Consider the following 17,174-nt stretch of genomic DNA (forward strand, 5'->3'; position numbering starts at 1 on the left):
ACAGTTCAAATGAAAGTTTGGATCTAGCTAGGATTATTTAAATATGCACTTCTTTTGAGTTTTTTTTTTCTTCCAGGACATGTTGAAAATGTATCATTAGATACAAAATTATGTTGGTTTCTCCAGGGGGGCTGTGACCCCCCAGACCTCCCGCTAATTTTCCTTGGATTTCAGTTTTCATTTCACAATCCTGAAAAAGGCAACAAAACAACTTCTGACTTTTACATTTACAAGAATTTTTGCCGTTATAAGAAGAAAATTAATCCAGATTAAATGAATCCTTTGCACCGTCTTCCAGATTCTTGAAAACCAAAACATTCACCTCAACTCTCCTTTATCGCAAATTTATAACTGATGCAATTACTTTAATTAAAAAACTGCTTTCAAGCTTTATATTTTTGTGTGATTTCACGCTGTTTATCATTTCATTTATCACACTGTATTACTTTAATGATTATTGATTTAATTGTTTATAAATGTGTGCGATCATTACAACAGCCGATCAAGAACACGGAGCAAGATTGTGCTGCCACGTTGCATTGTGGCTATTTTGCCTGAGATTGATCTCTAAATCAAGTGTTTATTGCGAGTTTGTTAGCAGACTTGTTTTTATAATCATATTGTACTTTACATCTTTACATCTCTTTATCAAAAAAATGTTTAAAAGTATACTTTGACTCATTAGTTGTCATGATTATATGTTTTGAAAATCTTACTTTCAACAAAAAAGCCATACGTGTATAGAAATAACGGCATTTATTGACTGGGATGCACTGATTTGATTTATAGCTTGTTAACGGTTCAGTTTTTTCATTGAATCACTGAAATTGAGTGTTTGGATTAAACAGAGGAGGATGTCTTGGTTGGACTGACTATACTTTCAGGGATCACTTCTATAGCCACTGACTTGAGAATTGTGTTTCTAAAGCAGTGGTTTTATATTTTTTTGAATAAAGACTTTGAATTCTTTAAATTGTTATTTTTGTGAAGATAAATAATTTTAACAAATTTGATTTTTGAAATCACAATGAGTCAGATATTACTGGTGGGCCAGTTTTGGCCTGCGGGCCAGCAGCTGCCGACCACTGCTTGACAGCATTGTAAACAATGCCATCAGATAGCTCTCTGCTGGACAAACTGTGTGATGACAACATTTCCAACAGTCAAATTATTCTTCTGCATTGATAATTTGGTAAATTAAAAGTTTTAATACTGGCAAAAATAATGCAGATATGCTGTATTCACTTTGCTGGTAGAATAATAAATGAATTAAAAGAGTAAAAAGCGTAAAACAAAACTGTACCAGTATGCTAGCCATATGAAAGGGAAAAGAAGTGTGTCTTAAGTCTGGACTTGAAAGTCTCCACAGAATCTGATTGTTTTATTGATGCAAAGAGACCATTCCACAGAACAGGGGCACGATAAGAGAAAGCTCTGTGACCCGCAGACTTCTTATTCACCCTAGGGACACAAAGTAGTCCTGCATCCTGAGAACGTAAAGCCCGGGCCGGTACGTAAGGTTTAATTAGGTCAGCTAGGTAGGGGGGTGCTAGTCCATGAATAATTTTATAGGTTAATAGCAGAACCTTAAAATCTGATCTCGCTGGGACAGTAAGCCAGTGAAGAGACGCCAAAATGGGTGTAATGTGGTCGAACTTTCTGCTTCGTGTCAAAAGTCTGGCTGCAGCATTTTGAACCAATTGGAGAGCCCTAATGCTAGACTGCGGTAAACCATACAATAGAACATTGCAGTAGTCCAATCTAGAAGAGATGATTGCATGGATCAGGGTCTCAGCATCAGCCATAGACAGGATGGGACGAATCTTCGCTATATTTCGCAGGTGGTAGAAAGCAGTCCTAGTAATATTTCTAATATGGAGGCCAAAGGACAACAAAGGATCAAAAATTACCCCAGGGTTCCTCACTTTGTCAGTGTGATGTATGACACACGAGCCGAGGCTGAGCGTTAACTGGTCAAATTAATGCCGATGTCTCACTGGACCAAGAACCATTATTTCAGTCTTATCAGAGTTTAAAAGTAGGAAGTTTCTAGACATCCAACTTCTCACTGCTGCAAGGCAATCTTCTAAGGATTTTATGTGAACGAGATTACCAGCAGTTATCAGCATATATAACTGTGTATCATCTGCATAGCAGTGAAAGGTGATCTCAAAACGCCGCAATATGTGCCCAAGGGGTGCTATATAAAGGGAGAAAAGCAGGGGGCCTAAGACAGACCCCTGTGGAACCCCAAATTTCATGTCACTAAGGTTAGAGGTAGTGTTATTGTACAAAACACAGAACGACTGGTCAGGTATGACGTCAGCCATGCAAGGGCACTCCCAGTAATCCCAAAATTATTTTCCAGCCTATCAAGTAGAATATGATGATCCACTGTATCAAATGCAGCACTGAGATCTAACAGCAACAGAAATGTAGTGGTGTCCAAATCCATTGTAAGCAGAAGATCATTCACCACTTTAGTCAATCAATCAATCAATTTTATTTATTTAGCGCCAAATCACAACAAACAGTTGCCCCAAGGCGCTTTATATTGTAAGGCAAGGCCATACAATAATTACGTAAAAACCCCAACGGTCAAAACGACCCCCTGTGAGCAAGCACTTGGCGACAGTGGGAAGGAAAAACTCCCTTTTAACATGAAGAAACCTCCAGCAGAACCAGGCTCAGGGAGGGGCAGTCTTCTGCTGGGACTGGTTGGGGCTGAGGGAGAGAACCAGAAAAAAGACATGCTGTGGAGGGGAGCAGAGATAAATCACTAATGATTAAATGCAGAGTAGTGCATACAGAGCAAAAAGAGAAAGAAACACTCAGTGCATCATGGGAACCCCCCAGCAGTCTAAGTCTATAGCAGCAGCTCTTTAGTGAGAGCCGTCTCTGTGGAATATTTTCTAAAAGCAGACTGCAGTGGCTCAAAGAGATTATTCTCAGTAAGATAGTCTACACGCTGCCGTGACACCACTTTTTCCAGAATTTTAGAGCAAAATGATAGATTTGATATCGGCCGATAGTTTTTCAATACACTAGGGTCAAGATTAGGTTTCTTAAGTAATGGTTTGAAACATTTAGGAACAGATCCAGAAGTTAAAGAAAGATTAATCAGGTCCTTAAACAGTTTTGTTGGTATAGGATCAAATAAACAGGTTGTGCTTTTTGTTGACGTTACAAGTTTCATCAGCAAGCCTAGTGAGATACTATCAAATTCTGTAAATCTAGGTAATACCTCAGTAATGGTGCCCACCTCAATAGCAGGGTGTAGTGGCTGGGTTAAGGCATGCTGGGATATGTTCAACCTAATGCTTTCTATTTTCTTCTCAAAGTAATCCAGGAAATCTTGTGCTGTAAAAGGAGAGCGAGTGACAGGTGGTTGTCCATGAATAAGTGTTGCCACCCTGTCGAACAAGAACTTTGAGTTATGCTTGTTTTTGTTGATCAATCAAACTGTTATCAAATTGTTATCATAGATAATTGGCAAAGCTTCTGGGGAAAACCTGGTCTTGTTAGGAGAGACGGCATCCATCCCACTTTGGATGGAGCAGCTCTCATTTCTAGAAATCTGGCCAATTTTCTTAAATCCTCCAAACCGTGACTATGCAGGGTTGGGACCAGGAAGCAGAGTTGTAGTCTTACACACCTCTCTGCAGCTTCTCTCCCCCTGCCATCCCCTCATTACCCCATCCCCGTAGAGACGGTGCCTGCTCCCAGACTACCAATAACCAGCAAAAATCTATTTAAGCATAAAAATTCAAAAAGAAAAAATAATATAGCACCTTCAACTGCACCACAGACTAAAACAGTTAAATGTGGTCTATTAAACATTAGGTCTCTCTCTTCTAAGTCCCTGTTGGTAAATGATATAATAATTGATCAACATATTGATTTATTCTGCCTAACAGAAACCTGGTTACAGCAGGATGAATATGTTAGTTTAAATGAGTCAACACCCCCGAGTCACACTAACTGTCAGAATGCTCGTAGCACGGGCCGGGGCGGAGGATTAGCAGCAATCTTCCATTCCAGCTTATTAATTAATCAAAAACCCAGACAGAGCTTTAATTCATTTGAAAGCTTGTCTCTTAGTCTTGTCCATCCAAATTGGAAGTCCCAAAAACCAGTTTTATTTGTTATTATCTATCGTCCACCTGGTCGTTACTGTGAGTTTCTCTGTGAATTTTCAGACCTTTTGTCTGACTTAGTGCTTAGCTCAGATAAGATAATTATAGTGGGCGATTTTAACATCCACACAGATGCTGAGAATGACAGCCTCAACACTGCATTTAATCTATTATTAGACTCTATTGGCTTTGCTCAAAAAGTAAATGAGTCCACCCACCACTTTAATCATATCTTAGATCTTGTTCTGACTTATGGTATGGAAATGGAAGACTTAACAGTATTCCCTGAAAACTCCCTTCTGTCTGATCATTTCTTAATAACATTTGCATTTACTCTGATGGACTACCCAGCAGTAGGGAATAAGTTTCATTACACTAGAAGTCTTTCAGAAAGCGCTGTAACTAGGTTTAAGGATATGATTCCTTCTTTATGTTCTCTAATGCCATATACCAACACAGTGCAGAGTAGCTACCTAAACTCTGTAAGGGAGATAGAGTATCTCGTCAATAGTTTTACATCCTCATTGAAGACAACTTTGGATGCTGTAGCTCCTCTGAAAAAGAGAGCTTTAAATCAGAAGTGTCTGACTCCGTGGTATAACTCACAAACTCGTAGCTTAAAGCAGATAACCCGTAAGTTGGAGAGGAAATGGCGTCTCACTAATTTAGAAGATCTTCACTTAGCCTGGAAAAAGAGTCTGTTGCTCTATAAAAAAGCCCTCCGTAAAGCTAGGACATCTTTCTACTCATCACTAATTGAAGAAAATAAGAACAACCCCAGGTTTCTTTTCAGCACTGTAGCCAGGCTGACAAAGAGTCAGAGCTCTATTGAGCTGAGTATTCCATTAACTTTAACTAGTAATGACTTCATGACTTTCTTTGCTAACAAAATTTGAACTATTAGAGAAAAAATTACTCATAACCATCCCAAAGACGTATCGTTATCTTTGGCTGCTTTCAGTGATGCCGGTATTTGGTTAGACTCTTTCTCTCCGATTGTTCTGTCTGAGTTATTTTCATTAGTTACTTCATCCAAACCATCAACATGTTTATTAGACCCCATTCCTACCAGGCTGCTCAAGGAAGCCCTACCATTATTTAATGCTTCGATCTTAAATATGATCAATCTATCTTTGTTAGTTGGCTATGTACCACAGGCTTTTAAGGTGGCAGTAATTAAACCATTACTTAAAAAGCCATCACTTGACCCAGCTATCTTAGCTAATTATAGGCCAATCTCCAACCTTCCTTTTCTCTCAAAAATTCTTGAAAGGGTAGTTGTAAAACAGCTAACTGATCATCTGCAGAGGAATGGTCTATTTGAAGAGTTTCAGTCAGGTTTTAGAATTCATCATAGTACAGAAACAGCATTAGTGAAGGTTACAAATGATCTTCTTATGGCCTTGGACAGTGGACTCATCTCTGTGCTTGTTCTGTTAGACCTCAGTGCTGCTTTTGATACTGTTGACCATAAAATTTTATTACAGAGATTAGAGCATGCCATAGGTATTAAAGGCACTGCGCTGCGGTGGTTTGAATCATATTTGTCTAATAGATTACAATTTGTTCATGTAAATGGGGAATCTTCTTCACAGACTAAAGTTAATTATGGAGTTCCACAAGGTTCTGTGCTAGGACCAATTTTATTCACTTTATATATGCTTCCCTTAGGCAGTATTATTAGACGGTATTGCTTAAATTTTCATTGTTACGCAGATGATACCCAGCTTTATCTATCCATGAAGCCAGAGGACACACACCAATTAGCTAAACTGCAAGATTGTCTTACAGACATAAAGACATGGATGACCTCTAATTTCCTGCTTTTAAACTCAGATAAAACTGAAGTTATTGTACTTGGCCCCACAAATCTTAGAAACATGGTGTCTAACCAGATCCTTACTCTGGATGGCATTACCCTGACCTCTAGTAATACTGTGAGAAATCTTGGAGTCATTTTTGATCAGGATATGTCATTCAAAGCGCATATTAAACAAATATGTAGGACTGCTTTTTTGCATTTACGCAATATCTCTAAAATCAGAAAGGTCTTGTCTCAGAGTGATGCTGAAAAACTAATTCATGCATTTATTTCCTCTAGGCTGGACTATTGTAATTCATTATTATCAGGTTGTCCTAAAAGTTCCCTAAAAAGCCTTCAGTTAATTCAAATGCTGCAGCTAGAGTACTGACGGGGACTAGAAGGAGAGAGCATATCTCACCTATATTGGCCTCTCTTCATTGGCTTCCTGTTAATTCTAGAATAGAATTTAAAATTCTTCTTCTTACTTATAAGGTTTTGAATAATCAGGTCCCATCTTATCTTAGGGACCTCGTAGTACCATATCACCCCAATAGAGCGCTTCGCTCTCAGACTGCAGGCTTACTTGTAGTTCCTAGGGTTTGTAAGAGTAGAATGGGAGGCAGAGCCTTCAGCTTTCAGGCTCCTCTCCTGTGGAACCAGCTCCCAATTCAGATCAGGGAGACAGACACCCTCTCTACTTTTAAGATTAGGCTTAAAACTTTCCTTTTTGCTAAAGCTTATAGTTAGGGCTGGATCAGGTGACCCTGAACCATCCCTTAGTTATGCTGCTATAGACGTAGACTGCTGGGGGGTTCCCATGATGCACTGTTTCTTTCTCTTTTTGCTCTGTATGCACCACTCTGCATTTAATCATTAGTGATCGATCTCTGCTCCCCTCCACAGCATGTCTTTTTCCTGGTTCTCTCCCTCAGCCCCAACCAGTCCCAGCAGAAGACTGCCCCTCCCTGAGCCTGGTTCTGCTGGAGGTTTCTTCCTGTTAAAAGGGAGTTTTTCCTTCCCACTGTAGCCAAGTGCTTGCTCACAGGGGGTCGTTTTGACCGTTGGGGTTTTACATAATTATTGTATGGCCTTGCCTTACAATATAAAGCGCCTTGGGGCAACTGTTTGTTGTGATTTGGCGCTATATAAAAAAAATTGATTGATTGATTGATTGATCAAGTCAGAGTAGTAGGTCGACTTTGTAGCCAATAATGCATGCTTATAGTCTAAGATAGCATCACGCCACGCAAGGTGGAATACTTCTAATTTTGAACGACGCCATTTCCGTTCTAGACCTCTTGCTTTATGCTTGAGGTCACGCAGGTAATCATTGAACCAAGGTGACAGTGATTTGGGGGAGCGCGGTTTCAACACAGGTGGTGCAATCATGTCGAGTGTAGTTTTGAGCACCGAGTTTAAAGTATCCACAAGTCTGTCTACTGACTGGCTATTTGTCATAAGTGAGGCTAAGACATCAGGCAGTCTAGCTTCTAGTTCAGTCTTAGTTGAGGAGTTGATGCATCGCTGCAGTGATAAATGAGGTTGTTGTTCCACTAAACACAGCAGCGAAACTGTAAACTTAATAAGTGAGTGATCACAGACCACTGATGTAAGAGGCATGATGTCAGTATTCGTGACAGCAATACCACACGCAAGAACCAGATCCATGGTATTTCCACTAATGTGCGTTGAATCCCGAATGCATTGCCGAAATCCTAATGCATCCACAATTTCCATGAATGATTTGCAGAGAGGATCAGAAGGCTTATTTATAAAGTAACCAATGATCAGAATGTTATCTGCACTAGTTGACAAGTTAGAGATGAATGCACCAAATTCATCTAAGAATTCAGAATATGGGGCAGGAGGCCTATACAGTGACAAAGTAATACGGCCGATTTTTATTCTTCTGACCTTGGCATTGCGTATTATCCTGAGCAGAGCGGAGAATCAGATGCTCAAACGAGTTATATTTGTGACCCCCAACAACTAATAAGCTAAACCTAGATTTATAAATAAGAGCAACACCCCCCACCTTGCTTCGCATCAGTGTACAGGGATGTAATGTAGTGACAGTGTAGTGGTTATAGTGACAATTTGGGCAGTGTCAGAAGTTGGGCAATGTCATTTGTCAATGCTAACGACATAGAAGATAATTTACTTAATTATGCAAAATACTAAAGTTCTGCTGTATCTTTCAGCCTTAGAATTAAAATGGGAAGCCCCAAGTCTGAATGCAGCTTAAAAAGTTGACTTTTTGAAGTTACAGATTAAAAAAGAAAAAGATAAATTCCTCTCTGTAATATCACACACATTCTTCGTGACTCTTTGCACTGAAATAATCCATCTCCTTGCTCTCATTTTTCTCCTTGTGAAAGACAAAACATCAGATTTGTCTTTGTTGTGGTGGTAAGCGGCAAAACTTGACACAAGTGTTGTCATGGTGTGTAGGAGCCATGCACAGAGCCAGAAGTGGTGGAATTTTTCCATCAACCTCTCATTGAAAATAATGGAACATTCGGTTTACAGCTGACCTGTGAACACAGCAAAACACGTTTGTGAAAGGCTGAGCTGATATTATCAGACCTCCGATGAATCACGTGTGAACCCAGTCTTTTCCGCGGTAGGCTTGGCTGCACGTGTGTTTTGCTGGTTTTTGCCACAGCTGATCTACATTTTGACCTGTTACCATGGAAGCCTTCTTCTGTCTTTTCATGTCTGTCCCTTTTGTCCTGCAGATCGTCGGAGAGGTGCTCAAACAACTGACTGAGGAGAAATGTAAGTTCATCTGTTTGTCTGTTGCATTTCTTTAAGTTTGTTTATGAAGCCTCTGATCTCTACTGTGCTTCACATTCCAGTCATCGTCAAGGCCACCAATGGGCCACGCTACGTGGTTGGCTGCCGCAGACAGGTTGGTTCTGAACTGAGTGCTGGCACATCTGGCCACTATATGAATGAGGATGTCCCTCTTTCTGCTGTTTCACTTTAAACATTCAGTCATTTTTGTTGGGACTTCAGATGTTCATTGTTGACCTGCAAGGATGATGCTTGACGAGATCAGGTTATGTTAGACTTTGTTGTGTTTGATTCTTTGGGACTCCGTGATGGTCTGTATCCTGATTTTCTGACTTTTTTTTTTATACTTTGTTTCATTCATCAACATCAAGTCCTCTACAGACCCTGATGCAGTTGATGCCAGTGCTTATTTGCAGGTTCTGTAGCATCAAGTGGATGAGACTCTGCACCTGCCCCTGGATGGGACGCCAGTCCGATGCAGGTTACTTCACCAACCGACGCTGGCACCCACTTACAGTGCAACTAGAAAGTATTCACAGCGCTCAACCATTTCCCCATTTTGTCATGTTACTGTTGGGAAGGTGTCGTAGCACGGACCCACAACAGGGGGCGCAAATGAACGGACAATGAGTAAGCCAAAAGGTAACAATTTACTGTTGTGACAATACACAACTAAATACACAGAAATTGCAAAGTCAATTAACACCAGGTGACGTGTGGGCAGGCTCGAAGATAGAAGACCCAGACGAGAGAGAGGCCGCGTCCCACACGGCCTCCACCACCAACGGTCTGAAGAACACCGGAGCCGCCAAGTCCCGAATCCCCAGGTGACCTCTGTCTTCGGCTGTCGACCCTGGTACTGCTGGCAAAAAGCAGAGACAAGATGAATGAGTGTAAATCCGTACACTCAGTGGTCTACAGTCTGTACACAGTTAGGAGGGAGCACCTCCACCTCCAAATCACACACACTCGTGCAGCTCCTAATCTACCACTTATCTGGGATGGGGTGCGAGGTGAAGCCGTCACTCTCACACCAAACGCCAATCCTCCAGACAAGGCAACACTTCAGGAAAACGGCTGCAACAGAAGTTCAGTTGGTTACACAATGTGTCAGTCAGCAGAGAAATTACCTCTCGGTAGTCGATTTCTCGGCGAGGAGGTGGAGTTGCAGTCCGGCTTTTATGATGGTGATGATGATGATGAACGAGTGACAGCTGGTGCAGGGGATGAATGACAGCTGTCACTTCTTCTGGGTCTGGCGCCCTCTCGTGCTTGGAGCCCGCACTCCAAGCAGGGCGCCCTCTGGTGGTAGTGGGCCAGCAGTACCTCCTCTTCAGCGGCCCACATAACAGTTACAGCCTTATTCCAAAATGGATGAAATTCATTTTTTACCTCAAAATTCTATACACAATACCCTATAACGATGTGTTTTTTTATTTATTTTTTATTTTTTGCAAATCTTTAAAAACTAAGAAATCACATGTCCATAAGTATTCACAGCCTTTGCTCAATACTTTGTTGATGCACCTTTGTCAGCAATTACAGCCTGAAGTCTTCTTGAATATGATGCCACAAGCTTGGTGCACCTATCTTTGAGCAGTTTGGTCCATTCCTCTTTGCAGCACCTCTCAAGCTCCATCAGGTTGGATGGACAGCGTCGGTGCACAGCCATTTTCAGATCTCTCCAGGGATGTTCAATTCAGTTTTGGGCTCTAGCTGGGCCACTCAAGGACATTCACAGAATTGGCCTGAAGCTACTCCTTTGATATCTTGATTGCGTGTTCAGGGTCATTGTCCTGCTGAAAGATGAACCAGCGCCCCAGTCTGAGGTCAAGAGCGCTCTGGAGCAGGTTTTCATCCAGGATGTCTCTGCACATTGCTGCATTAATCTTTCCCTCAGTCCTGACTAGTCTCCCAGTTCCTGCTGCTGAAAAACGTCCCAACAGCATGAAGCTGCCACCACCATACTTTTTGTAGGGATGGTGCCTGGTTTCCCCCAAACATGACGGCAAAGAGTTCAATCTTTGTCTCACCACACCAGAGAATTTTGTTTCTCCTGGTCTGAGAGTCCTTCAGGTGCCTTTTGTCAAACTCCAGGTGGGCTGCCATGTGCCTTTTACTAAGGAGTAGCTTCCGTCTTGCCACTCTACCATCCAGGCCTGATTGGTGGATTGCTGCAGAGATGGTTGTCCTTCTGGAAGGTTCTCTTCTCTCCACAGAGGAATGCCGGAGTTCTGACAGAGTGACCATCTGGTTCTTGGTCACCTCCCTGACAAAGGTCCTTCTCCCCTGATTGCTCATTTTACATGAGCGGCCAGCTCTAGGAAGAGTCCTGGTGGATCTGAACTTCTTTCATTTACAGATGATGAAGGCCACTGTGCTCATTGGCACCTTCAAAGCAGCAGAAATGCTTCTGTACTCTTCAAACTGCTAGACTTTTTTGTTTAATGCAAATATTTGCTCATTTTGAAAAGGATGCCTGCAACACATTTCAAAAAAGCTGGGACAGGGGCAACAGAAGACTGGGAAAGTTGATGAATGCTCAAAGAACACCTGTTTGGAACATTTCACAGGTGAACAAGTTAACTGGAAACGGGTGAGTGTCAGGATTGGGTATAAAAGGAACATCCCCAAAAGTCTCAGCCGTTCACAAGCAAAGATGTGGTGAGATCACCACTTTGTGAACAACTGCGTGAAAAAATAGTCCAACAGTTTAAGAATAATGTTTCTCAACGTTCAATTGCAAGGAATTTCGGGATTCCGTCATCTACAGTCCATAATATAATCAGAAGATTCAGAGAATCTGGAGAACTTTCTACATGTAAGTGACAAGGCCGAAAACCAACATTGAATGCCTGTGACCTTCGACCCCTCAGGCGGCACTGCATTAAAAACCGACATCGTTGTGTAAAGGATCTTACTGCGTGGGCTCAGGAACACTTCAGAAAACCATTGTCAGTTAACAGAGTTCGTCGCTACATCTACAAGTGCAAGTTAAAACTCTGCCATGCAAAGCGAAAGCCAAACATCAACAACATCCAGAAACACCGCCGCCTTCTCTGGGCCCGAGCTTATTTGAAATGGACAGACACAAAGTGGAAAAGTGTGCTGTGGTCTGATGAGTCCACATTTCAAATTGTTTTTGGAAATCATGGACATTGTGTCCTCCGGACAAAACAGAAAAAAGACCATCCAGATTGTTACCAGAGCAACGTTCAAAAGCCATCATCTGTGATGGTATGGGGGTGTGTTAGTGCACATGGTATGGGCAATTTACACATCTTTGATGGCACCATCAATGCTGAAAGGTACATCCAGGTTTTGGAGCAACATATGCTGCCATCCAAGCAACGTCTTTTTCAGGGATGGCCCTGTTTATTTCAGCAAGACAGTGCCAAGCCACATTCTGCATGTGTTCCAACAGCGTGGCTTCGTAGTAAAAGGGTGCGGGTACTAGACTGGCCTGCCTGCAGTCCAGACCTGTCGCCCATTGAAAATGTGTGGCGCATTATGAAGCACAAAATACGACAACGGAGACCCCGGACTGTTGAACAACTGAAGTCGTACATCAAGCAAGAATGGGAAAGAATTCCACCTACAAAGCTTCAACAATTAGTGTCCTCAGTTCCCAAACGCTTATTGAGTGTTGTTAGAAGGAAAGGTGATGTAACACAGTGGGAAACATACCACTGTCCCAGCTTTTTTGAAACGTGTTGCAGGCATCCATTTCAAAATGAGCAAATATTTGCACAAAAACAATAAAGTTTATCAGTTTGAACATTAAATATCTTGTCTTTGTGGTGTATTCAATTGAATATCAATCAATCAATCAATCAATTTTTTTATATAGCGCCAAATCACAACAAACAGTTGCCCCAAGGCGCTTTATATTGTAAGGCAAGGCCATACAATAATTATGTAAAACCCCAACGGTCAAAACGACCCCCTGTGAGCAAGCACTTGGCTACAGTGGGAAGGAAAAACTCCCTTTTAACAGGAAGAAACCTCCAGCAGAACCAGGCTCAGGGAGGGGCAGTCTTCTGCTGGGACTGGTTGGGGCTGAGGGAGAGAACCAGGAAAAAGACATGCTGTGGAGGGGAGCAGAGATCGATCACTAATGATTAAATGCAGAGTGGTGCATACAGAGCAAAAAGAGAAAGAAACAGTGCATCATGGGAACCCCCCAGCAGTCTACGTCTATAGCAGCATAACTAAGGGATGGTTCAGGGTCACCTGATCCAGCCCTAACTATAAGCTTTAGCAAAAAGGAAAGTTTTAAGCCTAATCTTAAAAGTAGAGAGGGTGTCTGTCTCCCTGATCTGAATTGGGAGCTGGTTCCACAGGAGAGGAGCCTGAAAGCTGAAGGCTCTGCCTCCCATTCTACTCTTACAAACCCTAGGAACTACAAGTAAGCCTGCAGTCTGAGAGCGAAGCGCTCTATTGGGGTGATATGGTACTACGAGGTCCCTAAGATAAGATGGGACCTGATTATTCAAAACCTTATAAGTAAGAAGAAGAATTTTAAATTCTATTCTAGAATTAACAGGAAGCCAATGAAGAGAGGCCAATATGGGTGAGATATGCTCTCTCCTTCTAGTCCCCGTCAGTACTCTAGCTGCAGCATTTTGAATTAACTGAAGGCTTTTTAGGGAACTTTTAGGACAACCTGATAATAATGAATTACAATAGTCCAGCCTAGAGGAAATAAATGCATGAATTAGTTTTTCAGCATCACTCTGAGACAAGACCTTTCTGATTTTAGAGATATTGCGTAAATGCAAAAAAGCAGTCCTACATATTTGTTTAATATGCGCTTTGAATGACATATCCTGATCAAAAATGACTCCAAGATTTCTCACAGTATTACTAGAGGTCAGGGTAATGCCATCCAGAGTAAGGATCTGGTTAGACACCATGTTTCTGAGATTTGTGGGGCCAAGTACAATAACTTCAGTTTTATCTGAGTTTAAAAGCAGGAAATTAGAGGTCATCCATGTCTTTATTTCTGTAAGACAATCCTGCAGTTTAGCTAATTGGTGTGTGTCCTCTGGCTTCATGGATAGATAAAGCTGGGTATCATCTGCGTAACAATGAAAATTTAAGCAATGCCGTCTAATAATACTGCCTAAGGGAAGCATGTATAAAGTGAATAAAATTGGTCCTAGCACAGAACCTTGTGGAACTCCATAATTAACTTTAGTCTGTGAAGAAGATTCCCCATTTACATGAACAAATTGTAATCTATTAGACAAATATGATTCAAACCACCGCAGCGCAGTGCCTTTAATACCTATGGCATGCTCTAATCTCTGTAATAAAATTTTATGGTCAACAGTATCAAAAGCAGCACTGAGGTCTAACAGAACAAGCACAGAGATGAGTCCACTGTCCGAGGCCATAAGAAGATCATTTGTAACCTTCACTAATGCTGTTTCTGTACTATGATGAATTCTAAAACCTGACTGAAACTCTTCAAATAGACCATTCCTCTGCAGATGATCAGTTAGCTGTTTTACAACTACCCTTTCAAGAATTTTTGAGAGAAAAGGAATGTTGGAGATTGGCCTATAATTAGCTAAGATAGCTGGGTCAAGTGATGGCTTTTTAAGTAATGGTTTAATTACTGCCACCTTAAAAGCCTGTGGTACATAGCCAACTAACAAAGATAGATTGATCATATTTAAGATCGAAGCATTAAATAATGGTAGGGCTTCCTTGAGCAGCCTGGTAGGAATGGGGTCTAATAAACATGTTGATGGTTGGATGAAGTAACTAATGAAAATAACTCAGACAGAACAATCGGAGAGAAAGAGTCTAACCAAATACCGGCATCACTGAAAGCAGCCAAAGATAACGATACGTCTTTGGGATGGTTATGAGTAATTTTTTCTCTAATAGTTAAAATTTGTTAGCAAAGAAAGTCATGAAGTCATTACTAGTTAAAGTTAATGGAATACTCAGCTCAATAGAGCTCTGACTCTTTGTCAGCCTGGCTACAGTGCTGAAAAGAAACCTGGGGTTGTTCTTATTTTCTTCAATTAGTGATGAGTAGAAAGATGTCCTAGCTTTACGGAGGGCTTTTTTTTATAGAGCAACAGACTCTTTTTCCAGGCTAAGTGAAGATCTTCTAAATTAGTGAGACGCCATTTCCTCTCCAACTTACGGGTTATCTGCTTTATGCTACGAGTTTGTGAGTTATACCACGGAGTCAGACACTTCTGATTTAAAGCTCTCTTTTCTCTAACCTAGTTACAGTGCTTTCTGAAAGACTTCTAGTGTAATGAAACTTATTTCTCACTGCTGGGTAGTCCATCAGAGTAAATGTAAATGTTATTAAGAAATGATCAGACAGAAGGGAGTTTTCAGGGAATACTGTTAAGTCTTCTATTTCCATACCATAAGTCAGAACAAGATCTAAGATATGATTAAAGTGGTGGGTGGACTCATTACTTTTTGAGCAAAGCCAATAGAGTCTAATAATAGATTAAATGCAGTGTTGAGGCTGTCATTCTCAGCATCTGTGTGGATGTTAAAATCGCCCACTATAATTATCTTATCTGAGCTAAGCACTAAGTCAGACAAAAGGTCTGAAAATTCACAGAGAAACTCACAGTAACGACCAGACTAAGAGTCAAGCTTTCAAATGAATTAAAGCTCTGTCTAGGTTTTTGATTAATTAATAAGCTGGAATGGAAGATTGCTGCTAATCCTCCGCCCCGGCCCATGCTACGAGCATTCTGACAGTTAGTGTGACTCGGGGGTGTTGACTCATTTAAACTAACATATTCATCCTGCTGTAACCAGGTTTCTGTAAGGCAGAATAAATCAATATGTTGATCAATTATTATATCATTTACCAACAGGGACTTAGAAGAGAGAGACCTAATGTTTAATAGACCACATTTAACTGTTTTAGTCTGTGGTGCAGTTGAAGGTGCTATATTATTTTTTCTTTTTGAATTTTTATGCTTAAATAGATTTTTGCTGGTTATTGGTAGTCTGGGAGCAGGCACCGTCTCTACGGGGATGGGGTAATGAGGGGATGGCAGGGGGAGAGAAGCTGCAGAGAGGTGTGTAAGACTACAACTCTGCTTCCTGGTCCCAACCCTGGATAGTCACGGTTTGGAGGATTTAAGAAAATTGGCCAGATTTCTAGAAATGAGAGCTGCTCCATCCAAAGTGGGATGGATGCCGTCTCTCCTAACAAGACCAGGTTTTCCCCAGAAGCTTTGCCAATTATCTATGAAACCCACCTCATTTTTTGGACACCACTCAGACAGCCAGCAATTCAAGGAGAACATGCGGCTAAACATGTCACTCCTGGTCTGATTAGGGAGGGGCCCAGAGAAAACTACAGAGTCCGACATTGTTTTTGCAAAGTTACACACCGATTTAATGTTAATTTTAGTGACCTCCGATTGGCGTAACCGGGTGTCATTACTCCCGACGTGAATTACAATCTTACCAAATTTACGCTTAGCCTTAGCCAGCAGTTTCAAATTTCCTTCAGTGTCGCCTGCTCTGGCCCCCGGAAGACAATTGACTATGGTTGCTGGTGTCGCTAACTTCACATTTCTCAAAACAGAGTCGCCAATAACCAGAGTTTGATCCTCGGCAGGTGTGTCGTCGAGTGGGGAAAAACGGTTAGAGATGTGAACGGGTTGGCGGTGTACACGGGGCTTCTGTTTAGGGCTACGCTTCCTCCTCACAGTCACCCAGTCAGCCTGCTTTCCCGGCTGCTCGGGATCTGCCAGGGGGTAACTAACGGCGGCTAAGCTACCTTGGTCTGCACCGACTACAGGGGCCTGGCTAGCTGTAGAATTTTCCACGGTGCGGAGCCGAGTCTCCAATTCGCCCAGCCTGGCCTCCAAAGCTACGAATAAGCTACACTTATTACAAGTACCGTTACTGCTAAAGGAGGCCGAGGAATAACTAAACATTTCACACCCAGAGCAGAAAAGTGCGGGAGAGACAGGAGAAGCCGCCATGCTAAATCGGCTAAGAGCTAGTAGCTACGCTAAGCTAGCGGATTCCTAAAAACACGCAAAGTGAATAATGTGTAAATAATTTAGAGGTGATTCAGCAGAAGGAGTGCTTTAGTTAAGGCACGTAAAGATTACACTGGGACACAAATCGTAATCTAGATAACTAGATCAATCTAACTGCGCAGATTAAACAGCTAACAGATACAGAAAAACACCGCTGTGCTCCGGAACAGGAAGTGATACAATACCGCAGTGAGAGCCAACCACCAGTAGAGGCAAGCAAGAGGGGATCTTGCTTGCCTCTACTGGCAACCAATATAGGTTGAAGAGGATTTGCAAATCATTGTATTCTGTTTTTATTTACATTTCACACAACATCCCAACTTCATTGGAATTGGGGTTGTGTTTATAATCATTTTTGAAAAATCTAAAAAAGGAAAGAAAAAAAAATAC

The 17,174-nt window shown here is 41.6% G+C and overlaps 1 protein-coding gene across 1 annotated transcript in view; it reads left to right on the forward strand.

Moving 5' to 3' along the window:
• Positions 1 to 17,174, forward strand: part of psmc6 (proteasome 26S subunit, ATPase 6) — a 71,876-nt gene that overhangs the window by 22,069 nt on the left and 32,633 nt on the right. The window contains exons 3-4 of the mRNA XM_034161994.1: positions 8,679 to 8,718; positions 8,799 to 8,851. Of these exons, the coding sequence (XP_034017885.1) occupies positions 8,679 to 8,718; positions 8,799 to 8,851 (93 nt within the window). The remainder of the gene's footprint in view (positions 1 to 8,678; positions 8,719 to 8,798; positions 8,852 to 17,174) is intronic.

The sequence above is a fragment of the Thalassophryne amazonica genome, chromosome 21, assembly GCF_902500255.1.
Source record: "Thalassophryne amazonica chromosome 21, fThaAma1.1, whole genome shotgun sequence".
NCBI lineage: Eukaryota > Metazoa > Chordata > Actinopteri > Batrachoidiformes > Batrachoididae > Thalassophryne > Thalassophryne amazonica.